Raw genomic sequence first — 27211 nt, 5'->3', positions numbered from 1 at the left:
CTCTGTGTAATGTTCACAAACAACATGGCTGCTGTCATTGTATCACAGGAAGACATAATCATATTCTATTAAAGCCATTTGCAGCTAGATTTGCTGTGTAAACCATCTAAACTTTAGATAAGATATATAGGCAAGTTACTTGTTAATAGTTTTTCATCTCGGATCCGTTTTAACCTGTAATGCCCACAGCCACAAGGGGTGCCAATGTGGAAATACAGTGTGGACACTCAGGGATGGCGTGACAGCTAAAGTATAAATGCATGGGCACATAAAACATTTGGAGGGAAAGATGCGGCTAAAAGTGGCGTCACAAGGCCAGTTCCTGAAAGATTTCATGCTGTAATCAATCGGGAATGGGCCTGTGAAGTATGAGCAACCAACATATCTCTCTCTGATCAGATTCATCATTCATCAGAGAGAGATTTGTCTCTTGGTCAAATCTGACCATCATCACTAGATGTATGGACACTTTAATGCCTGGTACACATGATGTAATTTCCCGTCAGATTGACGGTCGAATCGATCATTTACGACAGGTCCGATCTGATTTACGATCGCTTTTCTAATCGATTTTGTATAGAGGTGATTAGAAAAACGATCACAAAATCAATTGGAAATTAGATTTGACTGTCAATATGATGGGAAACTGTATCGCGTGTACCAGGCATTATGCTGGGTACACAGGTTGCGTTCCCGCACTCGATTCCCGTCCATGCGCCGATCGATTCCCGTCGATTCGTTTATTTCCGACATGTCCGATTCGCCGGTCGATGGATCTTTAGGTCGATTTTCCATACTTTACATGGCATTCGACCTAAAAATCATCGAAAAGCGCTTGGAAATGCTCAGGAATAATCGAATCGCTGGGAATCGAGCGGCGCATTCGATGCGGGAACACAACGTGTGTACCCAGCATTAGACTAATTGGCGTTTGGATTCAACATGAAAAAAATAATGCTAGGTACACACACTGAGATTTTCTGGCAGATTTATTGTCAGATCGATTATTTCCAACATGTCCGATCTGATTTCCGATAAAACAGTTGGAAATTGATCTGAAATCAGATCGGATATGATAAAAATAATCCATCTATTAAATCTGCCAGAAAATCTCATGTGTACTTAGCATAAGATACAGATTTAAAGTTTATCTCTCAAGGGACATCTCTAGTCCAAGCATGAGACTTGCTTTTAGGTCACTTTTGAGGACAGCTTTAGAGCACACCTCTCCATACACTCCATAACATGCGGTCCTGTTGACACATGGGGTGCAGCGTGACGTCACGGCGGGGCAGCAGGCAGACACCTGTCCGCAGACACACCGCACAGCTCTCCTGGCTGACAGTCCGCACACGCCCCGCCCCCTTCCCTCCCTATACTGCGCTGCCAGGAACCCCGCCCCGAGCCAATCGACGATCTCGGAAGGGCGCAGAGGGGCGGGGTTTCGCCTTTCGCCAGTTTTTTTTTTATCCTCTCTCTTTTTTTTTTTTTAAGCCGGAGAATTGGCGAGTGGGGCGGTGACGTATGATAGTTCCCCGGGACCGGGCATACCTACCAGCGACAGCATCATCATCATCACCAGTGACCCTTCCCCGGGCCAGGACACCGCGGGATCCGGCGTGCCAGGAGGGCACCTCTGCCAGCCAGCAACATGGTGTCGTGGATCATCTCAAAGGCCGTGGTGTAAGTTGTCCTCACTGATCTCTGTGCTGTAGCTGCCAGCTGCTGGGGTGGTGAAGGGTTAACCTCACCTGTGTTTACAAATAACAATCCAGCTGTGTGTATGTGTGTAGATGGAATCCATTCACAGATCTGTCTGTACGTGTATCAGGCTTCCAATACCAAGGTGTACATATATAGGTGTATATACAGTACACAGTTCTCCCTATGCTCATAGTCAGAGGTCCAGTACAGGCAGGGATGTGTTTACTCCTTTAGCTATGTTGTAGTGTGGAGATGGAATGTTACATAAAGGTTATTTCTGGTCCAGTCATTAGAGGCATTAGATGATGATGAGATGAGTGAGCAGGGCTGTATGGAAGGTGGGGGCCTGCCCATCAGGATAATTGTACTGTACAACTCACAGAGGTGGCCTAGTGTAATTGGCTTTTATCTGTGTGTCTGTAGAACTCACTAATTCACATAAGTGGCAGGCCCTTGGTTTCCTATCACCAACCATCATTTGCAATTGGCAAGACAAGTGGAGCAGCTATAACCCCCAAGTAACTTTTTAAACTAAAACTTTGAAAATCTACAAAATGTATGCTGACTGAAGTAAGCGCATAAGCTATACGTATACCAGTGCTGCCAAATGTACAATAAGTGTCTCCCATAGTGAGCTACATTGTTAGGGTAAGACTGTGGAAAACAAGTGCTGTACAGGCTTGTCGCTTGGCTATTGCTAAGCAGCGAGTAAAGTTCAATGAAGTGGGGGGAGGGACGATTGGAGCCATGATGGAGAGTCTTCTGATAGGCAGGGTAGGCACAAGCGCAATGCTCCTGTCTATCTGTCTTTTGATGCTGTAGCTTACAGATTTGTGAGACACCTGTACTCCTGCTAGGTTCTCACTGCCTTGGCCTTGTTTCCTATAGGGGGTGTACAGGGCTTTAGGGCTCGTTTCCACTATCGCGAATCCGCATGCGTCCAACGCATGCGGATTCGCACATGGTATGCAAGTGGATGGGCCTGTTTCCACTGTTGCGTTGGTGATGTGCGTTTTTTTTCAGCGGTGAAAAAACGCACAAAAGAGCCAACGATTTCGCCTGAGAGTGGAATGCATGCGAATCGCATGCAATGTATTTAATAGGGAAATCGCATGCGTTTTCCCCATGCGTTTTTTGCCGCGAATTTGCATAGGTACGATGTAAATTCACACAGGCAGTGACATGGTTAAAATCGCATATACCCTCACCTATGCGAATTCGCGGCAAAAAACGCATGGGGAAGCGCATCCGCATGCTATTTTAGCAGCGTTGGAATCCAGGCGATTCCGCACCGCAACAGTGGAAACGAGCCCTTAGAGACTGGGTATTTATATGTGATCGGAATGAAGAAGTTTTACACTGCTAGTTGTTTTTACTAGTTTAGACAGTTGATTCGATTAAAGCATTGCAACAAATAATAAAACTCTTTTACAAATTGTCCTTGACTAATTTATTTTTGGCCAAAAATATCGATTGAACATTGGTTAGGGAAGGTTGTGGTTATCTAAGTGGTGATATTAAAATTCCTACTTGATCAGATTTCGCTAAACTCTGATTGAACATCTGATGATGCCTGGTGAGAAATCCAGGTAACTATTGGGAGACACCAGTTCTTATTAGAGTAGACTCTAATCATGAACAAGAGGCGTAAGGGTTATGCTCTTGAAGTGTGGTAGGGCCCTTGCTTAACCACTTGCCTTCCATTATATCGCATATATACGCCCCTGAAAACTTCACTTCATCTCCAGGGGCGTATATATGCGTACTTCCTTATTATCGTGCGCAGCGTATGATCACACATGTCCCTGTCCCGTCGAGCACTGATTGGTGAATGGCAACATGTGTTCCCAAAGCTGATCAAAATGCCTGTTAGGAATGATGTGGCCTGTAGCCATTCATACAATAAAAGTAAAAACACACATACACATTGTTTCCTTTGTATTGTTCACGGTACACCGGACAAGGTGTGGGGGCATCTAGTGGATAAGAATTAATTTATTTAAAATACATAATAAATTAAATCCCCCATCAGTTATTAACTTTCTTCCCTCTTTAAATAAAATATATAAATAATTACCTTAGGGACTCAGATTTTTTTAACAAGGTATTTTACTGTTATTTTTGCAAATGAGGGCTTGCAATAATTGATATAGTGTATATGTGTGTATGTATATATATATATATATATATATATATATATATATATATATATATATATATATATATATATATATATATATATATATATATATATATATATACACAAAACAGAAGAAATACACCTTATTTTCCAAATAAAATATTGGCAACATGCATACCGTGAGGAAGCATGGGAGGGACATGGTACACGAGTGAAACCCATCGACTATAAGCGGCGACATGGGTAAGTTAACCCCCCTATCCTGCTGCCAGAAAGTTGTACTCGTAATTTCGATTACGAGCTACACTACCGCCAAGCTTTAGAGTTAAAGTATTGCTTAAAGATGGAATTTACAGTTGAGGGGAGTAGAGCTGATGATGCATGGGCCAATCAAACTCAACAGTTCAAAGAACCTGTATCTCATTGACCATCTCTATGGCAGAGGGCCCTTAAAAGAATGGCGGTCAGGCTACTGTTAGAGGGCATACAGGAAAAGAATTAAGCACAAAGTTGAAGTAAGAGCTGTGTGGTTTGCAAGGAATATTTTTGATACTCTGTACTGAAATGAAATTGTGCCATGTAGCGTCTCAAAGTCCATCTTGTCCTGACCAGGAAAAGGAAATGGATGATTACTGTTAGCTGATTAATTGGTAGGAGAGGCCAGAAACCATGGACGTCATCATGTTAAAGAGACACTGAAGCGAAAAAAAAATGATGATATTATGATTTGTATGTGTAGCACAGCTAAGAAATAAATTTTCCCGTCTATTCCCGTCGATTCGTTTATTTCCAACATGTCCGATTTGGATTTCGATGGATCGTTAGGTCGATTCGCATGCAAAGTATGTTAGTCGTGGAGAGGGCTATTATCTGACTTTTATTATCTCAACTGTTCCTGGACTATTTACTTTTCCTCTGCTAGAGGAGAGGTCATTACTTCACAGACTGCTCTGAAAGACTCATTTTGAATGCTGAGTGTTGTGTAATCTGCACATATTATAGAATGATGCAATGTTAGAAAAAACACTATATACCTGAAAATAAAAGTATGAGAATATTTTCTTTGCTGCTAATCTTCTAGTAATTATTCATAGTACACAACCAATTCACTATATCATATTTTTTTTTTTCCGCTTCAGTGTCTCTTTAAGTTAATGTCCTTCTCTAGGCTGTTTTTTTTAAGGCATATTGTATGATATATGAATTTTTGCACTGCATTTTTTTTCTTATTAATTGTTATGTTTATTGACTGAGTCTGGAAAAACGAGCTCCCTGTGAGCCATCCAAAGTCTTCTCCCCAAATCTTGTCATTACCGACATAAAGCACTTGGGAAGGAGCTAAGAGAAAGCTTCAGCCAGTGTTTTTCTGTAAACACAGAGCTGATCACCTGACCATGCCCACTTTACTCTCTGTGCTGATGAGATTAACTCTTTGTGGCCTGGACTGCAGCTTCATCTTCAGTTCAAGGCAAGACTCCCTAACACTGCAGGGTGGCCTCTTGAGCGCGTCCCAGTGGCTGCAGCTCTTGAGCGCTTTGAGTCCGACAGGAGAAAAGCGCTATACAAATGTTCGTATCGGATTATTATCTTGGCAGTCTCATCATCAGTTCCTGCATAATTCCACCCCCCACCGCGTCGTCCCTATTCCAAATTGCCTTCTCAAAGTCCTTGTAAGGCTTTTGGAGCACTTGTGTTCCCGAGTGCTCCCGAAGACGGACAGCTCCACTCTCCGTGAGCACTGAGGGCTCCCAAACTCTCCCGAGAGCTCATGGAGCTGTATTTGACCAGTTGGTCGAATAGCTCAAAAGGGGGTGACTGCTCTGGAACGAGGGGACAGGGAAGGTTCAATATGATCCAGAGCCTTCCCTCTCCCTAGGTGGTTTTTTTTTTTTTTTTTTTTTTTTTTTTTTTTTTTTTTACTTTAAAGAGGAGCTCCAGTGAAAATAATGTAATAAAAAAAGTGCTTCATTTTTACAATAATTGTGTATAAGTGATTTAGTCAGTGTTTGCCCATTGTAAAATCTTTCCCCTCTCTGATTTACATTCTAACATTTATCAGATGGTGACCTTTTTACTGCTGGCAGGTAATGTCAGTGGAAGGAGACGCTGCTTGCTTTTTTGGCAGTTGTAAACCGCTGTTATTTCCCACAATGCAATGAGGTTCACAGACAGTAAACTGTAAGGACCATGGTCCTGACATCACACTGTTGTAGGGGTTTCACCACAATATTAACCATACAGAGCCCCCGATGATCCGTTTGAGAAAAGGAAAAGATTTATCATGGGATAGGGGGTATCAGCTACTGATTGAGATGAAGTTCAATTCTTGGTCACGGTTTTACATATTGATGTGTGGTTGCCTATAGCAACCAGCTGTTAGCAGGATGTTGAAGCAGGATTTCCTTTACAGTTGTGCTCTCAGCACTGTTATTAGCTCCTCGTGTTAACATAGTGTCAATATTATGAAGCCCAGAGGCTGGGACATTGTTGTTTTATATAGCTCTGAGAAACCGCTTGTGACTTGTGCCGTACATAATTTCTGGTCATATGTGTTATCTTCCCTGATCTCGCTATGGGCTTACACCCATCATATCATATATTTACAGACACAGGCAGTATAAGATTACACAAGACTTCCAGAACGAACAGCCTTGTTTACAACTTTCTTTGTCTCACGGTTCCCTAAACTTGTCATTCTGAAGTTCTGAAGTTCATAAATCAGGTGTTTGGAGCATGTTCAGTAACACTCCTAGCTTGACATCTTGCTTTGAAGTTGACAGCTGGTGAAGTAGTGATGATATAGTACAGCTGAATAGTTTACATGGTGCTAGTAGTTAGCTTATTAATAGATGGGTGATACCCTGTAGATGCTTTTACACTGTATACACTTGACTAGCTTTATCCTAATATTTTTGCACATGTTCATGTCCATGGACTTTTTTTGGATGTCTGTTGTCCGTTTTTAAAGACCCGCTTTATTTTATTGACCTGGAGTCTCACTGTTTTTTTGTAACTTGTGCCTCAGAAGTGGGCAGTGCTGTTAAAGGACACCTTAGTTCTAAAAATACCTGCAAATTGACGACTTGTGTGGGGAGTTGTGCATAGGCTTACCGAACACTTTGCTAGCTGCGTGTGCACGCCGATCGCCGCCGATCCGCCGCGCCGACCCCTTGCACAGCCTGGCCTATCAGCGCCAGGCAGCGCTGAGGGGTGGGTCGGGACTCCCGGTGACGTCATCCCGCCCGTCGCCATGGTGATGGGGAAGCCCTCCAGGAAATCCCGTTGTTTGAACGGGATTTCCTAATCGAAGCGGGTGGGGGGATGCCGCTTCACAGCGGCTATCATGTAGCGAGCCCTAGGCTCGCTACATGATTTAAAAAAAAAAAAACCTGCTGCGCTGCCCCCTGGCGGTTTTTAATAGACCGCCAGGTGGTTAATGTGGACCTGTACTCTTGAAGAGGACAGAAGAAAAACCGAGAGAAATGCAGCCTGTATGTGTAGAGAGTTTGTCCTGTCCAATTCCCCCTCATTTGTGTCTAATCTCAACTCTCCCGTGTCACCTGACAGCCAGTGCAGATAAGCACATTTGTGCACTGGATGTTAACAATATGTCTGCTTCCATGAAAGTAGAAACACTGCAGAGTAATTGTAGGATTTGTATCAGCTGTAACAAAGAAATGTTTTCCTTTAAAGGTTATTATGCTGTTGCGTATCTTTTAAGCCCAATCTACACGATACGATTCTTTGTACGATTTTTACGATTCTATTTACGATTCGATTAAATCCGACATGACTGATCGGGATTCGATTCGATGCAATTCGATTTGCCAATGTTTTGCAATTGCAAATCGAACTGAATCGAATCCCAATCGGAAATGTTGGATTTAATCGAATCGTAAATAGAATCGTAATCTAATCATACAAAGAATCGTATCGTGTAGATTGGGCTTTTAGAGCAGAGACCCTAGATTAGATCCTTCTCTGGTTCTATCTGATCAAAGAAAAGCGGAATCTATTGCCTGCTCACACTGCACACCGATTCCCATAAGATTTCAGCAGGAATTCCGGGAATTCTGAAGCATAAGTAGCATGATGGTCATTTTTGGATCAGGAAATGGGGATTAAAACTGATTATCTGTTAATGGAATCAAGGCGATTTGTGTTATCCATTTAATCACATGGGAGGTTTCTTTGTTGGCTGGCTATGTTTCCCCTGTATGCTGAATGGTCAGGTTTGAAGATTTTTTTTTTTTTTTTTTTTTTAATTTATCTATTTATTTATTTATTTTGCTTAAGCGTATAATTTTCGTGAATGGTGGTTTTTACTCCTTTAGGGCACTTTTACACGGCATGCAATTCTGATTTCTGATTTTGATATGATTTTACACGTGATTCCAATTTTTGAAGTGATTTTTTTAGGCCAAAATTGGTTGCATCTTTCATTGAATATGTTCTTGACAATACCGATTTTTTTATTTTTTTTTTCTTCCCATTATAATAATCGAATCGGAGGGTCGATTGGCTGTCAAGTTGGCCGATGTATACATCTATTGAAGCGGCTGTCCAGGACTGTTTTGGCCAAGAATCTAGTGTGTGTGCGCGTCCCGCAATGCTGCATAGATATCTGGTATTGCGAATCTTTAGCGATAGCCAAATGAAGCCCAATCTGTAACGATCGGTGGGCGCAGAGAGTATCTGATTACCGGTGATCTGCAGTATCACCGGAAATACAGATATATACCAGATTATAAGTGATCTGCAGTCTCACCGATAATCCGATATACAACCTAACCTCTGTTCACCTGAGTAGAGTGTAGTGTTTGGTGTAACTGTAACACTTAGAGGACAAGGCCTCAATGCAGCAAGGAGTACTGCACAGATTCCTTCCGCAGACCTGAGCTCTCCAAGACGGGAGGAGTCAGACTGACAGTAGGAAGGTATATCTGAAAGTGACCCTCAGGAGGAAGGATCGCTAACAGAGCGAGGAACCGCCTCTAACGGTAAGGTCGGTTCTCGAGGTCGGACAAGCCAGGTCGTAAACACACAGACAGATAAAGTACAAGATCAGCAGACAAAGGCAGAGTCAAAGTACAGGCAGGGTTCGGCAACGGGGTATCAGATATATCGGGGTACAAAATCAGGAGGCAGAAACAGAGTCTAGGAGCGAGCCGGGGTTCGGCAACAGAGTATCAGAAATAACGAGGTACAGGCAAAAGTCATAACAGATAATCACAATCAAACTAGTACTTTAGCTATCAACAGAATCTAGCTAAGTGTAGGATTACAGCTCCAGCTGGTCCCGGCACACTTGCGGATCTAACTACGGATCTGGGTGCTCCCACGTGTGTGATCGCACGCCAGACAAAGAGCAAGTGAACAACCAGCAGTATATATACTCTAGGACCTTTCCAGGACCTCCCTAATTGCTGGTCCAATGGGAGCAGTGGAATTTGTCAGCTGACCCAGCTGGTCAGCCGACTCCCTTCTAACAGCTATTTAAACTCTGCCTCTGTGCTCGCGCGCGTGTAAGTCTGAATCTTGGTGGACTATCAGTCCCAGCCACACCAGTACTGTCTTGCAATGTATCCAGTGAACTGAGTGCGGGAGCCGCCTCCAATGCGGATTCCGCCGCTCTGCCTAAGCGGCATGCGGCGTTTTTTCCGCGTTGTGACGCCATGCTGGACGCGGAAACAGCCGCCTCGCCTTGAGAGACGGCGGCTTTTCCGCGTTTCATCACAGTACCCCCCCCCCCCGAGGAGTGGACTCCGGACAACTCCTACCAGGCTTCTCGGGGTGTAAGGCATGAAACTCTTTCCTTAACTCATCCGCATGCATACGAGTCCCCGGTACCCACTGTCTCTCCTCAATGCCATATCCCTTCCAGTGTACCAGATACTGTACCGAGTTCTGGACAATGCAAGAGTCCAAAATTTTCTCTACTTCGAACTCAGGATGACTATCCACCAGGACAGGAGGAGGAGGAGGAGTAGGGCCCACATGGACTGCTGGTTTGAGCAGGGATACGTGAAATGATCTCACCCCACGCATGCTGGCGGGGAGATCAACGGTATAAGTGACGTTGTTGATCTTTTTGGTCACAGAAAACGGACCCACAAACCTGGGGCCCAGTTTGGCAGAAGGCTGCTTCAGGGTCAAGTGACGTGTGGACACCCAGACTAAATCCCCTGGCTGAAACTTCCATTCCATGGAACGTCTCTTGTCCGCTTGACCCTTTTGACTTTGGAACGCTTTCTGCAAATTATCTCTAACAATTCCCCAATTGTCCCTGAGTGACCTCTGCCAATCCTCCAGTGCTGGGAATGGAGAAGAGGCAACTGGCAAAGGGGAGAACTTGGGCGACCTCCCTGTCACAATCTGGAACGGGGAAAAACCAGAAGAAGAACTCTTTAAATTATTCTGCGCAAATTCTGCAAAAGCCAGAAACTTCACCCAGTCATTCTGTGCCTCCGCAACGTAACATCTTAAAAACTGTTCTAAAGACTGATTAATTCGTTCAGTCTGCCCATTCGTCTGTGGGTGGTAGCCTGACGAGAAAGACAGCTTCATGCCCATTTGGTGGCAGAATGCCCTCCAGAATTTAGAGATAAATTGGACTCCCCGATCGGACACAATGTTCTCCGGAATGCCGTGCAGCCGGAAAATGTGGACGATGAATAGGTCAGCCAATTCTTGGGCCGAGGGGAGTCCTTTCAAAGGCACGAAATGGGCCATTTTGCTGAAGCGGTCGACTACCACCCAAATGACCGACATGCCTTCAGACCTGGGGAGCTCACCCACAAAATCCATGGACAAGTGGGTCCATGGTTCACTCGGGGCGGGCAAAGGCTGTAAGGTACCGACAGGTGCCTGCCGGGAGGGTTTACTTTTGGCACATACCGCACATTCCCTGACATATTCCTTGCAGTCTGTTGCCATAGAAGGCCACCAAGCACACCTGGCAATCAGATCCTGCGTTCTGGCAGCACCAGGGTGACCAGCACTCTTATGGGCGTGAAACATTTGTAAGACCTGTAGACGAAAAAACAGTGGGATAAACAAGACCCCCTCCGGTTTCCCCTCAGGGACATCCTGCTGAAAGGGACCCAAAACCTTTGTCCAATCCTCCCAGGTCTCTGTGGCTGCTAACACCAGCCTCTGCGGGATGATGGACTCAGGAGCGGGGGGCTGTGCTGTCTCTAATTCGAAACATCTGGACAGGGCATCTGCCTTGATGTTTTTGCTGCCTGGAGTGTATGTGATAATAAATCTGAACCTCGTAAAAAATAACGACCAACGGGCCTGTCGGGGACTTAGTCTCTTAGCCCCCTCGATGTATTCCAGATTCTTGTGATCAGTATACACCGTGATCGTGTGTTCTGCTCCTTCTAACCAGTGGCGCCATTCTTCAAATGCCAATTTAATGGCCAGAAGTTCCCGGTTGCCTATGTCGTAGTTTTTCTCTGCCGGTGAAAACCTCCGAGAGAAATAGGCACACGGGTGCAACCTCCCCTGCAGCCCAGAGCGTTGAGACAGCACAGCCCCTACTCCAACTTCTGAGGCATCAACCTCCACAATGAATGGGTAAGAGGTGTCTACGTGTCTCAATATGGGTGCAGAGCAAAACAATTTTTTCAAGTGAGAAAAAGCTGCCACAGCCTCAGGAGACCAGTGGTTGGTATCTGCCCACTTTTTTGTGAGACTGGTAAGAGGGGCAATTATCGTGGAGTATCCCTTTATGAACCTCCTATAGTAATTCGCAAAACCTAAAAATCTTTGCAGGGGCTTCAACCCCACTGGCTGTGGCCATTCCAGGACAGCTGTGACCTTGGCAGGATCCATTGACAGGCCTGAGGTGGAGATCACATACCCTAAAAATGTGACAGTGGTCACCTCGAAAATACATTTCTCCACCTTGGCATACAGCATATTTTGCCTCAATTTGTCCAACACAAATTTAACGTGGACCCTGTGCTCGGGGAGGTTGTTGGAATAGATTAGTATATCGTCAAGGTATACTAGTACAAATCTACCCAACACCTCCCTGAATACCTCGTTGATTAATTCTTGAAAGACGGCTGGCGCATTGCACAACCCGAAGGGCATCACTAAGTACTCGTAATGCCCGTCGGGAGTGTTGAAGGCCGTCTTCCATTCATCACCCTTTCTAATGCGGACCAGGTTGTATGCACCCCTCAGATCTAATTTTGAAAAGATCTTAGCGTTCGTGACTTGCGTAAATAAATCGTCTATCAATGGTAACGGATAACGATTCTTCACCGTGATTTTATTCAGGCCACGGTAGTCGATGCATGGTCGCAGCCCTCCGTCTTTTTTCTTAACAAAAAAGAAACCGGCCCCTGCAGGCGACCGGGAGGGGCGAATGAAAGCTTTGGCTAAATTGTCACGAATGTACTCCTGCATCGCTATTTTCTCTGGTCCAGACAAATTATACAAGTGACCCCTAGGGGGCATACAACCGGCACGGAGATCGATGGGGCAATCGAAAGGGCGATGAGGAGGTAACTTGTCAGCAGCCTTGGGACAGAATACATCCGAGAACTCGGAGTATTGCTCGGGAACCCCCTCCACATGCAACTTGGTCTGACCTAAAGTCACCTTCCCTAGACACTGTTGGGAACAGAAGTCTGACCAACTAGTTAATTGTCCTGTAGCCCAATTAATCTGTGGCGAATGGAGCTGCAGCCAGGGCATTCCTAAAACAATTGTGGAGGTGGTCATGTGTAATACAAAGAAACTTAGACTTTCATTATGCAGAACCCCAATAGTGACTTCCACCTCTGGTGTCTGAGACAGCGGACGGTCCCTTTGCAGCGGGGAGTCGTCCACAGCAGTAACCTGGATAGGTGGTTTTACTGAGGTGAGCGGAATGCCCAACTTTTCTGCAAACTCTGAACTCATAAAGTTAGCCGCGGAGCCTGAATCAACAAAGGCTTCTGTGGCTTCAGATTTGTCCCCCCATGTAATCATACAGGGAAGGAGCAAACGTTTTTCGTTTAAGGGTATGAGCCGGGCACCTAGGGTGCTACCCCCTACCACTCCTAAACGGTAGCATCTTCCCGGCTTGTTAGGGCAGTTTTGTATTATATGTCCCCCTTCAGCACAGTACAGACACAGCTGTTCGGTCATTCTCCGTCTTCGCTCTACCTGGGTCAATTTTGACCGAGCAATCTGTATTGGCTCGGATGGAGGCAAGACGGGAGAAGGTGCAATAGTAGGAGGTGGAGTCACTGGGACCGTAGTGTAAGATACCCCTCTGACACGGGAACTACCCCTGGTCTGTTTTTGGTAGCGCAGTCTGCGGTCGATTCGGATGGCCGCTGAGATGGCCTCATCGACTGTTCTAGGCTCGGGCTGGCTTAACATCAAATCAGAGACCTCATCGGACAACCCTGACAAGAAACGATCTAATAGGGCATAAGTGTCCCACCTGGCCGTAACTGACCACCTCCTAAACTCGGCCGCGTAATCTTCGACCGGACCTTCGCCTTGACGCAAAAGCTTGAGCTTCCGCTCAGAAGTCGAAGCAAGGTCCGAATCGTCGTAAATTACTGCCATAGCGTTAAAGAATTCCTCTACAGAGGTAAGAGCTTTGTCTCCGGCGGGCAGGCTATATGCCCAAGACTGGGAGTCGCCGGACAACAAAGTCTTTATAAACGTGACCCTCTGGGTCTCAGTACCCGAAGATTGGGGTCTCAACTCAAAATAGGACAATACTCTACTCCTAAAATTCCGGAAGTCAGATCTGTGGCCGGAAAAGCTTTCAGGTACAGGCATCATACGTATGTCAGAGCTAGGAGAGGATCGCACATGATCCACTGATGTCTGGAGGATTTGTACAGACCCTGATAGGGCATCAATAAGAGTCATGTGGGTGCCCAGTACTTGATTGATGTTGTCCACCGAAGTGGCAAGTACACCCAGACAATCAGTGTTTGCGTCCATTTTGTATTTGGTCTGGCGTTCTGTAACGATCGGTGGGCGCAGAGAGTATCTGATTACCGGTGATCTGCAGTATCACCGGAAATACAGATATATACCAGATTATAAGTGATCTGCAGTCTCACCGATAATCCGATATACAACCTAACCTCTGTTCACCTGAGTAGAGTGTAGTGTTTGGTGTAACTGTAACACTTAGAGGACAAGGCCTCAATGCAGCAAGGAGTACTGCACAGATTCCTTCCGCAGACCTGAGCTCTCCAAGACGGGAGGAGTCAGACTGACAGTAGGAAGGTATATCTGAAAGTGACCCTCAGGAGGAAGGATCGCTAACAGAGCGAGGAACCGCCTCTAACGGTAAGGTCGGTTCTCGAGGTCGGACAAGCCAGGTCGTAAACACACAGACAGATAAAGTACAAGATCAGCAGACAAAGGCAGAGTCAAAGTACAGGCAGGGTTCGGCAACGGGGTATCAGATATATCGGGGTACAAAATCAGGAGGCAGAAACAGAGTCTAGGAGCGAGCCGGGGTTCGGCAACAGAGTATCAGAAATAACGAGGTACAAGATCAGAGTTCAGAAGGGTAGTCAAGGCAGGCAAAAGTCATAACAGATAATCACAATCAAACTAGTACTTTAGCTATCAACAGAATCTAGCTAAGTGTAGGATTACAGCTCCAGCTGGTCCCGGCACACTTGCGGATCTAACTACGGATCTGGGTGCTCCCACGTGTGTGATCGCACGCCAGACAAAGAGCAAGTGAACAACCAGCAGTATATATACTCTAGGACCTTTCCAGGACCTCCCTAATTGCTGGTCCAATGGGAGCAGTGGAATTTGTCAGCTGACCCAGCTGGTCAGCCGACTCCCTTCTAACAGCTATTTAAACTCTGCCTCTGTGCTCGCGCGCGTGTAAGTCTGAATCTTGGTGGACTATCAGTCCCAGCCACACCAGTACTGTCTTGCAATGTATCCAGTGAACTGAGTGCGGGAGCCGCCTCCAATGCGGATTCCGCCGCTCTGCCTAAGCGGCATGCGGCGTTTTTTCCGCGTTGTGACGCCATGCTGGACGCGGAAACAGCCGCCTCGCCTTGAGAGACAGCGGCTTTTCCGCGTTTCATCACACAATCCCATTGATCCCCCTTCTCAACTTGCTCCCCGGATCCCGTGCCTTTCTGTACACCGTCCGTGAATGATCCGAAGGAATGAGCATGATCCTAACAAGTGACACTCGTTCAGCTTGTGTACTTACAGTAGCTTCACACCCTGTTCACACCACTCCAGCTGCAATAATGAATGCTTCAGTGTTCTCTCCAGAATTTTTTTCCAGCCAGGTGGCATGAAAAAGTAGCCGGGTGGTGCACAATGTGGGAATGCAGGGCTGGTGCAACTCTACTTGCAGCATTAGAGGATGAGGAGGCAAGCTGACGACAGCCGGGTGCTCACCAAAATAAGCCGGGTGGAGCACCCGGTTTAAAGAGCCTGGGGAGAACACTGAATGCTTGCTTTGGCATGCAGTTTGCATTATGTGCATTTTATATTTGAATGTAATGCACTTGATGGCTCTTTTACACCACATCTGATTTTGACGCGATTTTTTTACACGCCATTTCAATATTATTTCATTTTTTTTTTGTATGTGATATTAAAAAAAAAAAGTCTTGCGATCTGACTTGGGCTACATGTATATCTCAGAGGCTTTATAGTTTTTCAATGGTGGGTGATTTATTTGGTTTATAGCACATTGCACTTTATTCCTCTAACGAAGCTCTATTTTTGAGTGACACATGTTGGGTTTAGCTGTGTCTGTGTAGCACCTGCACAAATAGTCTTTTTTTTGCCTGTTGGACCAGACATTTCCTCTTGGACTGCAACCCAGCAGGCCAAGTGATGGCTTTGGGATTCGTCGTTTGCAACTAAACAAATCTCTTGAGTTTATGTGTGACACTAGACAACTATCAACCCTTGGGTAGGCGGTGCATTGTGTTTCTCACGTACACCTCTCTAGTATTTAGTCAAAATTGTTAAATGTTGGATAAATTTTGATTTTAATGAATACGCAATAAAGGTTCATTTTTAAAGAGACTCTGTACTAAGAAAAAACACCCCTGGGGGTACACACCTCGGGAGGGGGAAGCCTCTGGATCCTATCGAGGCTTCCCCATCCTCCTCCGTCCCACGGTGGTTTCGTTGTAGCCCACTGAATGTACAGCCGACAATTTGTCAGGCTGTGCAATATTTACCTTTCCCAGTTCCAGCGGGGGTGCTGTTGCGGCTCTCGGCTCGGAAATAGGCGGAAATAGCCGATCTCAGTCGGGTCCACTCTACTGCTCAGGAGACTTGCGCCTGCGCAGTAGAGCAGGCCCAACTGGTATCGGCTATTTCCGCCTATTTCGGAGCTGAGAACTGCTACTGCGCCTGCAAGGTAAATATTTTTATATGCCCGCTGTTCAGGGGGCTGCAGCGAGACCACCATGGGACACAGGAGGACGGGGGAAGCCTTGATAGGATCCAGAGGCTTCCCCCTCCTGAAGGGAGTACCCCCCAGGGGCATTTTTTCTTAGTACAGATCCTCTTTAAGGTGGAACTGTAGGGTCCTTCCCCTTGTGGGAAACATGCTGCACATTACAGTTCCCTGTACCGACTCTTGGGAATTGTTTGTGTTGCTAGCATGAAGTGAAAATTGCAAATTCGAATCGTTTTGCAAGTTGCAGTATATGAGAAGCCTATTTTATCTAGTTTTCATTGAAAACAATGGTAAAGATACCTTCATGTGTTACGGGTGTCAGAATGTGAACCTAGATCCTGGCCATAAAACACAAAGGTGTGAATGGGCTCTTGTACAGTAACTGGAAGACTGCATGCAGTGCCTTGTGCACATGATATGTGTGACTCCATATGTGACCCTGTCAAACCTGTTACCTCGGTCAGTGTCAGATAACCGATGCCAATTTCTCCTTTTACACTGTGAATAGAACCCAGCTGTTCCCTCACACACTTGGTGGCAGAGTCAGGTGTGAGGAGAATGCTAATTTCTTTAACAACGTAGCAATGTTTTTTTCTTATAGTGACCCCCTTCAACTTTTCAAGTATTTCAATGAATGTAACATTGTTACAAGAGACCTTTACTAATGTGTATTTTGTTTACTATGGTATTTTATAGGAAGTTATAATATTTTGAATTACATTGCTATGTCATACTTTTATGTTTTTGTACTATATTGTGTTATCCTGTAGTACATAATGTTGTTTTATTTTAATGTCCAGTTATGATTTTATGCTTTTTATCCTTTACATAGTGCACTAGGAGCACTAGTCCTTTTGTTTAAAGTGGACCCGAACTCTTGCACAGGCCATAAGGAAAACATAGAGACATGCACCCTGTATGTATTTATAGAGTTTAGCCCAGGCATGGGCAAACTCGGCCCTCCAGCTGTTACGGAACTACAAGTCCCACAATGCTTTTGCCTTTGAGTCATGACTGTGGCTGTCAGACTCCTGCAATGCATTGTGGGACTTGTAGTTCCTTAACAGCTGGAGGGCCAAGTTTGCCCATGCCTGGTTTAGCCTGTCTAATTCCTCTTCATCTGAGACTAATCACATGTTGTAATTTGATCCCCCAACTGTGTCAGCTGACTGCCACAGTAGAGAGGCTAATTTGAAAGCACAGGATGTTAACAATATGTCTGCTTCCATAAAAGCAGGAAGTATTGCAGCACTTGTATCGGCAGTAACAAAAAAAATGTTTTCTTTAAAAGTTATGCTGTTGTATATCTTTTAGAGCAGAGAGGAAGTTCTGAGTTCAGGTCCGCTTTAATAGAGGTTGGCACTTATAGGACATCTGAAGTGAGAGATGTCAGGAACCGGCCCCACGGCACACCTGCAGAAACGGTTCCCGACTGGTGGTTTGCCCAGATCGCAAGGGGAAGCAGCCTTATTCAAGCTAACACAAGGCTGTCACCCCTAAAAAAAAACATCTCACTGCCACCACTAGCTGCTGCTAGACACTCCCAACAATTCCCACTCTGCTGTCGAGGGGCCTGCACTCAGTCCAGTGTTTTCGTATTTGGGTCAGCTTTGTGCTTTAGGCCAAATACGGGAACGCCACACACACACAATACAATCACACAGCAAGGCACAATCGGGCACTGAACGTCTAACGTAAGTTACACTGCAGTCTCTTCCCAGGCTATGAGTTTTTGCTAGTACATCAAAAGTCAAGCTTATTAAATAAATATTTAATATTCCAGAAAACAAGTGAAACAGTGCAGAAAGTAATATATACAAAAGATTTACAAAAACATTAAACAAAATTACAAAGACATACAACAAGACAGTTTGCTCAAAAATAAAAACTGGAATAAAACGTTACCAGCATAAAGATCTGAACGTTGCGGCTGGTTGGACCAGGGCAGTTCTAGCGTCTTTGCTATCTCCAGTGAACTACAACTCTAACTCTTCCTAGCTGATGTTTTATAGCAAGATTTGTGGCCTGGGGCCACTCAAATGTCCAGATCCAGTAATAATCCAATTTCCTCAGGTGTGACAGGACATCCTTGCTTGCTATGATATGCAAATTCCAAAGGTTCCTGTTTTAGCTTTCAACTGTCCAGACCACAAATGGCGGCTTCTTAGCAGGCTTTAGTGTCCAGAGGAAGCAGCAGGGCTGTGGAGTCAGAGTCGTGGAGTCGGGCAATTTTGGGTGCCTGGAGTCGGAGTCGGGAAAAAATGCACCGACTCCTAATGAATTTGTAACTGTAATTAAAATAGAAAATATGATAAAATGTTCTATTTCCCAGATAAGTCATTAAAAATAATGTGTATATATACAGTAATAGCTGCGCTTTGTCCACAAAAATTAAATAAACCAATCAAAATGAGTTACTTGTGCTGCTTCAATAAAGCAGTCCTCGTATTTTTAAGGTCAGATATACATATCTGATTGTGACTGTATATATGATGTGTACACAGGAATCTCTTATATATATATACTAAATAACACCTATGCTGTAAGAATAAAGCCTGATGTGTAGCTGTGTCACTAATAGAGGTGGTCAACGAGATGGAAATAATTCCGCATTGATGCTGATTTATGCAAATGTATGCACTCCCTTTGCTGATGAAATCAAATAATTTGATATGTTATTAAAATTTGGTTTGGTGACTACAAGTTAAAGGGTAACTGAGACGGATGAAAAGTAAAGGTTTATACATACCTGGGGCTTCCTCCAGCCTCCTTCAGGCTAATCAGTCCCTCGCTGTCCTCCACCACCCGGATCTTCTGCTATGAGTCCTGGTAATTCAGCCAGTCAGCGCAGTCCGGCCGCATGCCGCTCCCACAGCCAGGAACATTCTGCACCTGCGCAATAGTGCTGCACAGGTGTAGTATGCTCCTGGCGGCGGAGTGTGTGCATGCGCACTACGCCAGACTGGCTCAAGTACCTGGACTCATAGCAGAAGATGCAGTTGGTGGTGGAGGACAACCAAGGACTGATTATCCTGAAGGCGGCTGGAGGAAGCCCCAGTTATGTATAAAACTTTAATTTCATCTGTCTCAGGTTTACTTTGTTACACAGTAGTACTATACTCTACATATGCACTCCCCACAGAGCTGCAGGGAATCCACTGAGAATGCTGTGCACATTGAACACAGAGGTGTTGTCTGTTTACAATCTCCTCATTCCCCTGCAGAGTACCTGCACATCATTCTTACATGTACCCACACTTACATTGCCTAGGGCCTGATAGATGTTCTTTGTTCTGGTCTGTACCTTTTACAAGTACTCTTACCAAGGACTAGTTTTAGTCTAAAGGGAATAAATATAGTAGTCTACATATCCTTCTCACTTCAGTTGTCTTGTAAAATTCCTAAGCGTTGGCAGTTAAGAGACGAATTTCATGTTACATACTTTTAATCAACAAAATTGTAATATGCAAATTAGAGGAGTCGGAGTCGGTGGATTTTTGGACCGACTCCACAGCCCTGGGAAGCAGAATGCAAATGTACTTGCCAGGGCTGTGGAGTCTGAGTCTGAGTCGAGGAGTCGGAGTCGGGGCAATTTTGGGCACCCAGAGTCGTAGTTGGAGTCGGAGTCGTTGATTTCATAAACTGAGGAGTCGGAGTCGTCTGATTTTTGTACAAAATCCACAGCCCTGTTAAGTATTAGACTAAGGAGTCGGAGTCGAGGAGTCAGAGCCGTTTTGGGTACCCGGAGTTGGAGTCGGAGTCGTGGTTTCATAATCTGAGGAGTTGGAAGATTTTTGTACCGACTCCACAGCCCTGGTACTTGCCATACAGACCATCACATTATCAGCTTCCTTTAGCCAGGTGACAATTATACCCCCAAAGCCAGCTGCCAGACTGGTCTCTTAACATACATACACATATGAAATAGTACACAGCAGATAGAAAAATGAAAAGTATGGCTTCTGTATTCTATGCAATATCACAACTGGCTGCTATATTAGGACGAGAGATCTGGAAGCTGCCATATTTATTTCCTTTTAAAGAACACCAGTTACCTGGCCTCCTGCTGATCTTTTTGGCATCAGTAGTGTCTGGATCACACACCTGAAACCAGGGCTGTGGAGTTGGAGTCGAGGAGTCGGAATCGGAGCAATTTTGGGTACCCTGAGTTGTAGTCAGTGATTTCACAAACTGAGGAGTCGGGAGTCTGAGTCGGATGATTTTGTACAAAATCCACAGCCCTGGTAAGGATTAGACTAAGGAGTCGGAGCTATTTTGGGTACCCGGAGTTGGAGTCGGTGGTTTCATAAACAGAGGAGTCGGAGTTGGAAGATTTTTGTACTGACTCCACAGCCCTGCCTGAAACAAGCATGTGCCTAATCCAGTCAGACTTCAATCAGAAACATCTGATCTGCATGCTTGTTCAGGGTCCATGACCAAAAGTATTAGAGGCAGAGGATCAGCAGGACAGCCAGGTAATTTGCATTGTTTAAAAGGAAATAAATATGGCAGGCTCCATATACCACTCACTTCAGGTGTCCTTTATGTATTACCTATAGGTGTTTTTTGCTTTGATCTTTTTCTTTGAGTTGGCTGAATTCTGACTGATATCGATTGTTTGTTATTGCTGCCATGCTCACTTGATACTTTATAGATGTCAAACATCTGATGGAATGTAGATCATATTGTTCTCTGCTAGCTGTGTTCTGAGTGATGCAGTTCAGAGGTATAGGAATTGTCACTTGAGTGCCACATTTGTGCGTTGCAAGCTTAACTTCTGAATGTTCTCTTAGCCAAACATCTTTGCCTCTTACCTGCTGGGACAGTGGTAAGACCTGCGAACTTATAGGAAATGGTACACTCCCACATGTTTTCCAAACTTAGCCAAGATCATGATTGGGGTACATGTGGAGCACCAAAAATAGAATTTAGGTCTGCTTTTTGTCATAACATTTTTAACCATTTGTCTTGTGTTATGAGGAAGGAAGCAGAGGAAGAATCCTCTACCCCTAAATTGGCAAACTAAACCTGCCCTATTTTTCGCTGCATAAGATGCACTTTTTCTCCTTCAAAGAGGGGGACGGAACATTTCTGTGCGTCCAATGGGCCGACTATACAGTAGGCACCCCCCCAAAGTGCCACGGCCCTGAAGAGTATAGCTGCTGCAAAGTGCACTCACCTGTCTAGCCAATGTGCTCCTTCCTGTCTGTGACCCCTCTCTGCATCAACGTTCAGTGATTGGGCCATGTGTGTACTCCCGTACATGTTGTTGGGTCATGGAACAGTCGCCAGTGAAGATGGAGAAGTCACAGACAGGATGTAGTGCGTCCCAGACAAGTGAGCGCTCTGTTGCTGCCACATTCTGCAGGGCCCACAGTGCGATCACTGTTAACTTGTTGGGATGGTGTTGTTTGGGGGAAATAGCTTGGAGGGGAAGTCCTGGCACTGGAGACAGCTTGGGAGCGAGACCTGGCAGCTTAGGGTGTAGACCTGGAGTCTAAAACAGCTTGGGTGGAGACCTGACGCTGGCCCCAACACTGCAGAAAACACCCCTGCACCCTGAAAATGCACCTGGTTCAGAATTCTGTTTTTCACGTTTAAAATTAGGTGTGTCTTATGGGCAGTTGTGCCTTATGGTGCAAAAAATACGGTATATCATTTAGTATGTGAGCATTATGTTTGGGGTTTGTGTTACTTTCTGATAAGCTACATTTACACAATCACTGCTTATGCTGGGTGATGCTGACTAACCCTTTTGGTAATATTCAGTTACTGATATTGTACCATCAGGCACTTGTAACTAACATTCTCCTAATCCTAACCTTCCTACACCTATGCATACTATGCCTAACACTTAACCTCTTCATCTAGCGGTGTGTCGTAATGATAGCTGGCACTTGGCTATATAGTAGCTGGGCACCAGCTATGCAATTCCCTGGTTATGGCAAAGCCAATCACCAGTGTGCAGTATTAGCAGCAGTGCGCTGTATAGTTGATGACTGGTATGTATCTATATCACAGCCAATCGCCGGTGCCTAAACTAGGCACCTGGTGTACCTTTATGGGCAGAAATCCATGGTGCTGGAAGCCAAGAATGTGTCCTCTTTCAGGGTTTAGTAATTCAGTCCCTTTTTTACTTTTTGTAGTGACTTGTTTTCTTTTGTCACTCAAGTTTGTCTAAACCTTTCTCCGGCTGGAGGCACGTGGGTTATGTAATGTTTATTTCTGTTCTGGGATGTGGAATGTGGCAAGCCGTAACCTGCTCAGCCACACGTTTATTTGCTGCATTAATGTACAGTATATTTTATCCCATCTCCGAAGCCCTGACTCTCCTGGGAGGCAACCAGGAATGGAGTCTATTGTTTTTCTGCCATTTCAGAAATATAATACCTGTTTGTCTGGCGGTCAGTTGTCACTGCAAACCTCTCTATTGAAATGTATAACTCTGTTCCATCTTTAGCTTGGCACGCTCCACTATAAGTATGCTTCTATATGTGGCCGTTGTGACGTGTCTGCGGAGGGTGACAGCTGCTAAGGTTGTAAATGTGGCATTATGGCGATGGACGTTCGTCTTTACACAATTGTGTATGCCTGACCTCTTCTTTCATTGGGCTTATTTTCAACTGCAGGTTTTTTTTCCTTCGATTAATAATTAAGGGAATACCGAGGTGACATGATGAGATAGAAATTGTTTTTGAGATGTGGGAGGAAAACGGAGTGCGCAGAGGAAACCCACACAGACACGGTAACAATATACAAACTCTGTGCAGATAGTTCCCAGGGACTCAGCGCTGCAGGGCGAGAGTACTAATGTTTATACTTTATGTATATTGCCGGAAAAAGTGCAAATAGTGTAAAAAGGGCCTTCCATGCCACCTTCTCCATGCTTAACCCTAGGCATAGCGTTCTTTGGATGGTGAGAGGTATTGGCATTGTACCATATACTTTTTGGAATTTGAGGCCCCATAGTTTGGTCTTCTCTGACTATAACTCTCTTTCAATTTGGACTCAGAGTCTTGGTGGTTTTTGGCAAAAGTTCAGTGGAGACTTTGTGTGGACTTTCTTGAGGAGCGTCCTTTTAATTTTTTTTTTTTTTTTATCGCAATCCTCCCCGGGCTGTGGAGTCGGTACAAAAATCATCCGACTCCTTAGTTTATGAAACCACCAACTCAGACTCCAGGTACCCAAAATTGCTCTGACTCCTTGACTTCGACTCCTAGTCTAATTTTTACAAAGCCTATTGATTTGATTAAAATATCATCCGAAGACTCAGTTTATTGAAACCTCTGACTCCAGGTACCCAAAATTACTCCGACTCCTCAACTCTGGCTCCACAGCCCTGGATCCTCCCATACAAGCCACATTTGTGAAACACATGTGATAATGTAGTCAGATGCACACAATGCCCGCTCTTTGCTTAAAATTCCTTTAAATAGTCCGGTCATAGGCCTCCTGGTAGCCATCTTTCCAAATCCTGCAAATTACATTACCTTCATATGACAATTTTTCTGATTCTATACAATTAAGGTGCAAACATGAGCACAATTACTGTTGGGACGTAAGCGCTACCGTTTTTTATACTAGGGGGCAACTGTACACTGCGTGCATCAATTTAAAACGATTAGCATCTCATTGACCATCTCTGATTAGAAGGTGACAGAAAGTTTAAAGCTTTTCTACACATGCTTGATCAAAGTTGACTGAGGCAGCCGATAATCAGGCGTGTGTACAGAGGCACTCTATCCCCAACCCATAAGTGATCCACCCGGTCGATCACCTCACCCCCAGGGACGGCCTACTTCTTTCATCATGCTGCTCCCCGCCTGTCATGTGACATCACTCACGTGCCGCTCATCATCCCGCTGCATAGCAACACAGCGTGTTGCCAGTTATACAGCTGACTCGCATCTGTGCAGCCCAGCAATGTCGCCCAAAGAGATCGGATCCAGATCGCCGATGGGCCGACATCCATCATAGGTGTGGTACGCACCTTGAGAAGTGCTTCAGCAGCTTTGGCAAGCTCAGTTTTGTAAACAGTTTGGTCATTTACTTGAATCCGTTTAAGACGTGCAAACAATGGAACAATGGGTATGTGTTGGATTGATTTTGTGAGGAGAACTCACCCATAACCATTATTTACAGAAGTGTTCCTCACTTCAGGTACATTGAAAAGTGTAAATTAACCGAGGAACTCCCTTTGGAAACATAAGCTCCTCTGGATGCCTTTTCTCACAAAGAGGATTCCTAGGACACATATTTTAGTTAGTTTGCTTTCCCTTTAGGCCCCTTTCACACTGGGACATATTCATTGCGGGGCGTTACCCTAATGAGCCTCACTTCCTGTTTGGCTTTCAGCCAGAAGGGGGACTACCGCATATTAACGCGGAAATCCCAGAAGGCTGAACAATCATACGATCACATCACACCGCTACCGCTGGTTTGCAGCATGAAGCCGGACCCTTAGAACTGAATACAGGTAGTCCCCGACTTACGAACGACCCACCGATACAAACCGCATGGATTCTGTGATTTCTGTGGGAACAAGTCAAACATTTTTTACATTGGACTTGTTTTTGAGAAAAGTATAAGACAAAGACAAGACAAATAACATTTATATCGCGCTTTTCTCCTGGCGGACTCAAAGCGCCAGAGCAGCAGCCACTAGGGCGCGCTCCATAGGCAGTAGCCGTGTTAGGGAGACTTGCCTAAGTTCTCCTACTGAATAGGTGCTGGCTTACTGAACAGGCAGAGCCAAGATTCGAACCCCGGTCTCCTGTGAGAGCCCTTAACCATTACACCGTCCATAAGCAGGTACAGGGGGCAGAGGTGACACAGACGAACACTTTCATTCCAGCGCAGGAGACTTGGGCGCAGCAGTGAGTCACTCCAGCTGAAGTTACTTATAAAACACTATAATTCGGCCTCCAGCAATCGCTGGAAGCCAAATTATTTCATTCCCCACCATCCATGACGGCCTGGAGGGGGAATAGTGTTTAACATTGATGGGAATTTGTGCAGGAGCAGGATAAGCCATACAAGTCTCCTGCGCCGATACCTCTCGTACGCGACACAGAGGGGGACACTGGAGGCACAGAGGAGGTACAGGGGACAGAGCAGGCACAGTGTTCTGACTTAAAGGACTACTGTAGGGGGGAAAAAAGTTGAACTTACTCGGGGCTTCTAATGGTCCCCCACAGACATCCTGTGCCCGCGCAGCCACTCACCGATGCTCCGGCCCCGCCTCCGGTTCACTTCCAGAACTTCCAATTTTAAAGTCGGAAAAACCACTGCGCCTGCTCGGCCGTGTCCTCGCTCCCGCTGACATCACCAGGAGCGTACTGCGCAGACGCAGATCGTACTGGGCCTGCGCAATACACTCCTGGTGACATCAGCGGGAGGGAGGGCGCGGCTGCGCAGGCGTAGTGGTTTTCCGACTTTGAAGTCGGAAATTCCAGAAGTGAATCAGAGGCGGGGCCGGAGCATCGGTGAGCGGCAGCGCGGGACCATTAGAAGCCCCGGGTAAGTTCAATTATTGATCAGTCATTCTGTATTAGGCCATCCTTACACAGGAGAAGACATTTCACAGTCCAAACTGGTTGTTGCTGCCTTGTTGCATCAGATTCTATGGTAATATTCTTCAGTTTAATATTAATAGGCTGAATGACAAGCGTTACACTGTGAAGCTCAGCCAGTACAAAGAGCTCATCTCATTATATTTCCCTTTACCCTGTCCCTGCTTGTAGATGAAACATTTCCTAGCTTGAAATGTGATTTTCATGATTACATCTGAAGCGAATGAGTCTGTGCATGTTAACAATGTTCCTTTTCATGCCTTAGCCATGTGCTGTCGCTTCCTGACCAGTTACAAAGCCTCACTGGCTGTGTGTATTCAGACTGCGGGCATGCAGGAGCACAGAAGCTAATTATATCTCTCAGCACTGAGCTGTGTGCTTGCTTTCTGTACCTCTCATAGCAGGAACTCCCTTTACTGGAATGCAGCCTGTGAATTTTACATAAAACCTCTGCACTGCAAAAAAGGACAATTCTTTTCTACATTCAGATCATCTCCTCTCGTGTAAACAGACATTCTGCCGACTGGGCGTACTGTCGTGTTCTTTGTTCCTGCATTGTTTGTGATGTGTGTCGCAAAGGGAGAGCAGAGCCTGCTCATAAAAAAAATGCTGAGAAATAACAGAGGCATCCATATGCCAGCTAGCCTAGGCAAATAATAGGTACATAGGCTGATGAAACCCACATCTGCCTTTCAGCTCCTGACTTGGATACAAGTAACAGCTTGTGTCCCTATGATCGATGAGATGCAAATATTTCCAAGTTCATGCAGGATTATATAAATTTCTATGCAAATATATGCAGCTTGAAATTGGACCAATCAAGTCCCACCCTACTTTAAACGGATTGGTATATTGCATATATTTACATAACAATTTACATGATATTTGCATCTCATTGATCATCCCTAGTCCCTGACTGCCTCAATGCAATCTTCTCCTTCATGTCGTCCTGTTTTCTAAAACTCAGTATGGACAGGACTGATATAGTAATCATTCCACCTGACAATGCAATGCACCTGCCTGACATCACTATTTCTGTTGATGGCAGTTTAGTAACACCTGTCCCCAAGGCTTGCTGCCTAGGTGTAATACTAGACCCGAGTCTCTCACTCATACCACACATTGACAAATGATCCTCCTCGTGTCATCTCTACCAAAAAAACCCCAAACAAACAAAAAATCTCCCTTTTCTCACGCAGGACATTAGTAAACTGTTGGTGCATGTCCTGATTATTTCACAACTAGACTATTGCAACTTTTTGCTCTGTGGACTCCCCACTAACCGTTTAACCCTGCTACAGTCCATTATGAACTCTGCTGCACGACTCATCCACCTCTCCTCCCGCTGTTCGATAATTTCCATCATGT

General features: G+C 45.2%; 1 protein-coding gene across 1 annotated transcript in view; it reads left to right on the top strand.

Moving 5' to 3' along the window:
• The first annotated feature begins 1459 nt into the window (after positions 1 to 1459).
• REEP3 (receptor accessory protein 3) overlaps positions 1460 to 27211 on the top strand; it is a 196985-nt gene continuing 171233 nt past the window's right edge. The window contains exon 1 of the mRNA XM_068255117.1: positions 1460 to 1683. Within this exon, the coding sequence (XP_068111218.1) occupies positions 1652 to 1683 (32 nt within the window). The 5' untranslated portion in view covers positions 1460 to 1651. The remainder of the gene's footprint in view (positions 1684 to 27211) is intronic.

Source organism: Hyperolius riggenbachi, chromosome 10 (assembly GCF_040937935.1).
Source record: "Hyperolius riggenbachi isolate aHypRig1 chromosome 10, aHypRig1.pri, whole genome shotgun sequence".
NCBI classification, from domain to species: domain Eukaryota; kingdom Metazoa; phylum Chordata; class Amphibia; order Anura; family Hyperoliidae; genus Hyperolius; species Hyperolius riggenbachi.
The sequence above is the reverse complement of the archived record's forward strand: the minus strand, read 5'-3'. Positions and strand labels throughout refer to the sequence as shown.